General features: G+C 35.1%; 1 protein-coding gene across 1 annotated transcript; it reads left to right on the top strand.

Annotated features, from left to right (window-relative positions):
* The first annotated feature begins 1117 nt into the window (after positions 1 to 1117).
* LOC133320169 (uncharacterized) lies at positions 1118 to 5400 on the top strand. Its single transcript, XM_061527561.1, has 4 exons — positions 1118 to 1175; positions 1400 to 1555; positions 4664 to 4810; positions 4890 to 5400. Exons 1-4 carry the CDS (start codon positions 1119 to 1121, stop codon positions 5049 to 5051), a joined length of 522 nt encoding a protein of 173 aa, XP_061383545.1. The 5' UTR covers position 1118; the 3' UTR covers positions 5052 to 5400.
* The last annotated feature ends 225 nt before the right edge of the window (positions 5401 to 5625 follow it).

Raw genomic sequence — 5625 nt, 5'->3', positions numbered from 1 at the left:
TGTAATTTTCCGGATAACAACACATCCACATATTTACTATTTAAAGTGAAACACAAAGGACACTAATATGAATTTACCATAACTAGAAAAAATAATTCTTGTCAAGAGATTGTAGGTGTCATCGAATTTGTTGGAAAAACAGAATTGTCATGACCATCGTCAGATATATTGTAGGCGTATACTTTGGGGGAGCGAGGAAGGAGATTTCCCCATAATCACTTTTTATTGTGGGTTGTCTAATAATTTACTTAACACTATTTACAGTTACAATTAATCACAGTAAATACGTAAACGTAACGAGTAACAGTTCCTAGCGTCGTAAAATTATAAGCAACCGAGATATAAAGCAGGAATTTATAAAATACCTTGCCTGCCTGATCCTATAAAAATAAAATTGAAAATAAGTGTTAGTAGTTGCCACAAGTTAGTTCGACGGGGATAACACACCTGTGAAAGGAGATAAATGCAAGAAAGACAAAGTATGCTGTATGAAAGGCCCTTAAATGTGCGAGAACTGTTATAAAAGAGTAATAGCATAAAAGTATCTGACTCAAACATGTTACAGGGATAGAAAAAAAACCTCCACCTGCTGGAGGCTCTACATGGGGGTCGTACGGTCGACGGCGCTAGACGCCGCGCACCTGTACTGTAGGCGGATGGCTTGATGGGCCATAATGTTGCCGCGCTTCGAAGGCCGCAGCGCTATATCCGCCAGGGTCATAAGGACATACCGTAAGATCCCCTTTGAGGCAGCGAGCCTCCTAGACCTCGACGCAAAGTTCCTCGGGCAGCTCTATTGTTGGCGAGCGTCTAGTGCCACGACAGTTTGAGGCACACATGTCAGAGCCCAGTCAGGTCTTAGTGGAAGAGTTGCAGACGCGATAAACGCAGCCCCCGCGGGGCATGCCGCTATAGCGCCGGTAAGGTACTACCTAAAGTACCTACTAAAGTAGCAGCTGATACTTTTTTTCTATAATTTGACCTATTATTTATCACAATACACAGTATATTAAAAAGAATACCATTAAAAGTCAATCATAATTTAAAATGCATCTAATAATGTTTTATTTAGCAAATATCCCATTAGTATTAAAAAATCATTCTCTGAAACGGCCAAAATGATGAAACAAGTCCTTTTAGCACTGGCGACATGTTCAATCTATACAGTTTACTGTGTAAGTAGAATTCCTTTTCATATTTACACATCCTGCAAAAAAATAAAGAATAAAAAGAAACACGCAATACATTATACTCCGATACTTTCTAACTTTATCAATAGATAATGACAAATTTGTAAGGTATTGCTAAGATGTTTTAACCTCTTTTTTTAATTTGCATTTATAAGAAGTGAATGTTGAATTTGTATTAGGAAAATTGAAAAGATCCATCATTTTTACAGCGTTTAGAAATTATTCCGGAGAGAGTGACGGTTAATTATATAAATGAGAAGCATTTTTATAACTACTCAATCAAAGTCCAGAGGGCTAGCAGGAGCAGTTCTTACTTCCTTAACATTGAGATGACGACCAAACAACAATGGAATAATAATGTGTCGGTTGGTAATCAAAAAAATTATTTAAGTTAGTAAAATATATAAATAAAAATCATATTTTATCGTCCCTATAATGTTTTTGATAATTTGCTTAAAATTTTTTTGGTTTAAAAACAATATTTTAAATTTTTCTCATTTTGTAATTTTTTTTGTTCCACGCCTTATATTTACCGTTAAGTTTAGTGTCACATTTGGGTAAATGCTGCCAAATGCGCGTCAGGGCTCCATCCATCTTTTTAGACCTTTATTACACCTGGATTGTGCGATGGGGTCCTATCCATGCACAATAATCAACGACCCATCATCCATTATCCCTTGACCATAAAAAACATTGCAATAAGTTGTCTGCGACTGTTTCCTAACACGAATAATTTGGATATCTTTCAGGAAATATTTAAGTTTTGTGTTACTGAGGTACCATCTATATTTTTTTTACCATTAGGTGCTATCTTAAAATATACTTTACCCATTTTTAATATAAACAAAAACAAAAGAAGGTACACATTAGGACGGAGACATGCGAGGATGGAAGAACATAATATGGAAGAACATAACACCAAAGAAGTTATGGGGCAGTTACAGAGAAACCATCATATCGGATATTTTGATCATACGGAGATAAATCAGGCTTTTGCTTATACTCATAAGCAAAACCCATGAAGAAAATGGTTCAAGTGGACCTAATTTATTTTAACCAGAGAGTATAAAAACTTGCACGAACAGCTGTATTTAATATTTATACATGAGCCGCCAACTATGTGATCCCAGAACCTGATATCAGAATAAAGAGGAAATAAGAGTTTAAGAATTCTCTGCCACCGTCAAATAGTAATGTCTTTTACGCCAAATTAATCACCTTTGCTTAATATTAATAATAAAAAAGAAAAATGTTTTATTCAATTACTATAATATAAAGTTCCTAAGGAATATATCATGTTTAGACAATGTTAGAGCAATATGTGTCAGAATACTTTCGATATGTGAAACAACTAATTTAGATAAATTCACTATATTTTTTGAGTGTGTAATATAACCCAGTCACCACAATAGAATCAAACCTAAAGCCACATAATAAAAATAAATAAACCACCAGCTCAAAGTGGTTTTCGTTTTAAAATTTTGTTCGTTGGATGTTAATTTTATTAAAATGTTATATTATAGACAACTTTCATAAATTTATTTTAGAGTAATGAGAACTTCATTATTTCAATGCGTCGTCTTTGCCACCACATGTGAACAATTTGGGGATGAAGCTTTTTTGCACTCTACGGTTGAAAAAATGCACAGAGTTCATCAAGAAATTAGACGTTGCTTTGAAAGTAAACTGGACTGCTCGGCGGCATTATTGGACGTGCAGCAAGCCTTTGACCGGGTTTGGCACAAAGGTCTATTATGCAAAGTGAAAGAGAAACTGCCACATCCTTTCTATTCGATCATTAAATCATATCTCGAGGACAGACTTTTTCAAGTGAAACAGAGAGACGCTAGATCTACTTTACGCAAAATTACTGCTGGTGTACCACAAGGCTCTGTACCCGGCCCTGTGCTATACAATATCTTCACCTCTGACTTACCGGCATCTCACGAAGTTATCGTTGCGACATACGCTGATGACGTAGCCTATCTTGCTAGTGATAAAGTTCCCAGCGTGCCCAGTACCAAGCTTCAATATCTTCTGGACGACACTTATTCATGGATGAAAAAGTGGCGCATCCGAGCAAACGCCCAAAAATCAAACCATATTACATTCACTCTAAGAAGAGAAAATTGCCCACCTGTAAAACTAGGCGCCGATCCTCTTCCAGACCAGATATGTAAAGTACTTGGGCTTTCATTTGGACAGATGACACACCTGGAATTATCACATAAAGAAAAAAAGAGATGAAATTAACATCAAATTTAGAAATCTCCTCTGGCTAGTGGGTAGAAACTCAGTCTTGTCCCTTGACAATAAGCTTTTGATTTATAACTCAGTCCTGACACCCATCTGGACCTATGGTATCCCACTCTGGGGTTCCGCCAGCAAGAGCAATATATTGTGCCTACAACGAGTACAAAATAACATCCTACGAAGCATCGCAAATGCTCCGTGGTTCTTCGGAAAGACGCGATATACACAAACATCTCAACGTTCCGACATTTCAATCAGAGATAGACAAATACAAAAAAAAAGTATGCGGAACGCCTAACTCTTCATCCCAATGTCCTGGCAACCCAACTCTTATATCCTTCAGACATGGTGAAAAGACTAAAGAGGAAGGATGTGTTCTGAAAAGACAGATGAGGCGATGACCTCGTCGTCTTGCAATCAAGATTCCACACAACGCACCTGCTTATAGTCTTGCAACTGATTGCCTATCTTAAGCAAAAAAATAAAAAATAAAAAATCTTTTTCAAAAAAGTTTTTTGCTATGAATTATCTGTGGGCTGATAATCTGAATTTATGACTTTCCGAAGTATGCTAGGCTAGGATTCGTTGTTTATATATTTACATGACTGAGCTTTTTGGTAAAACCAGATGAAAGCACTTTTGATGATTAGTCATGGGCCACCTGCAACCGTGTAGAGAGACCATATAGAGAGAAAGAGAATACGCGTTCATAAACGTGTTAACTTCAAGTTTCAGAAAGGCTGCTAATGGGGCAATAGCTAATTGCTAACATTTAGCAGCGTTAAAATAATCATGTTGTTCTGTCATTTCCAAAGTAAAGCAGAAAGTATCAAAGTCGTCAGTTGAAGAGTACGGAGCCATATCTATAGGAGGAGAGACAAATTCTTCTAAGAATGCGGCCGTCCTGTCTGAATGCGGATTTCTGCCTTTCTTCCGGCTAAATATAAACTCTGCAATGCTCCAATTTTACATATAGACAAATTTAAACTATATCTTACCGGTAAATAAAATGCAAATATTTGAATTTTCCGGTGGCATTTTCAAAGTCGTTAAGCATATAAAACGACTCAAAAAACAAAATAAAACCTTTTGCTGTTACCCTTTTTTCAGGAATTCTAAGGTCGATTTCCATCTCCTGATAACAAAACGCAGTTTTTAATATATTTTATCTTTTTGCAAAAAAGAAAACTATTTTGTAACAAACATAATTCTGTTTTTAGATTCATCTCATTTTTAACGAGTTTCTTCATAATGAATATCGAAGGTCCGTCATCGAAATGCACTTTAAATACTGCGACTCGTTGAAGGATGATAAATTTATTGGAGCCGTTTTTCAAAAATTGGGATTTAAATGTCCAATTCCCGCGGTGGGTATTAATTATAAAATATAATATATAATTATAGCCTGGTTTGTATATTTCTAACTTTTATGTTTGGTGATTTTAGGGAACAAAGCGAATAAAAAACGTTAACTTATCCCTGGAAGATTTTCCCAACGTATTTCCGATACAAAAGAGTCGAATAGACGTTGAATGCTTGACCACAGATACTAATGAAACTATGCTTCGAGTATATTTTTACATTACTTTCAAAAATCATAAATCATAAAAAGACGTTAATTTTTAACCTACGGTAAGATTGAGGTTTTCAGAGAGGATAAATTATATACGATTATAACAGTGCTTATGTTAAAATTATTAACAATGTTGTATCAAGAAAATATCGAGAGCCGATTGTTTCAGGCGCTCTCAAACAATCTTTTATTTAAGTTTCGTTCCCGAAATTTGTCATCGGCTCCCGCCCAAATTCTTATACTTGCCGGACCTACCTCACGTCTTCATTTCAATACACAATATTAATTCACTCAAATGAATATTATTAATCATTGTAACGTGTAATTTATATAAATCACACATTACAATCGTTCTATAAGGTAGATTATCGAGGATTATCAAAATAAACCACAAATTGTTTCTCTGAAAATACAAAGCTTTGTTTTATTTAACACGTTTTTATGATATCACAACAATTTTGTTTAAATATTACAATTCGACTATTATCTTACCTGAAAATACAAAGAAAGTCATACAAGACATGTAAAGTTTACTAATATCGATTCCTCAACTATATCCTTTCGTTTATCGCTATATAAGTTTCTATACCAACCAATTTTCACAAAATA

The sequence above is a fragment of the Danaus plexippus genome (assembly GCF_018135715.1).
Source record: "Danaus plexippus chromosome 9 unlocalized genomic scaffold, MEX_DaPlex mxdp_26, whole genome shotgun sequence".
Lineage (NCBI taxonomy): Eukaryota > Metazoa > Arthropoda > Insecta > Lepidoptera > Nymphalidae > Danaus > Danaus plexippus.
The sequence above is the reverse complement of the archived record's forward strand: the minus strand, read 5'-3'. Positions and strand labels throughout refer to the sequence as shown.

Coding starts and splice junctions, on each gene's coding strand:
- LOC133320169 (XM_061527561.1), top strand. CDS start 1,119: ATGATGAAACAAGTCCTTTTAGCACTGGCGACATGTTCAATCTATACA. Junction 1,176..1,399: donor CAATCTATACAGTTTACTGT/GTAAGTAGAATT, acceptor TCATTTTTACAG/CGTTTAGAAATTATTCCGGA. Junction 4,811..4,889: donor TTAAATGTCCAATTCCCGCG/GTGGGTATTAAT, acceptor TGGTGATTTTAG/GGAACAAAGCGAATAAAAAA.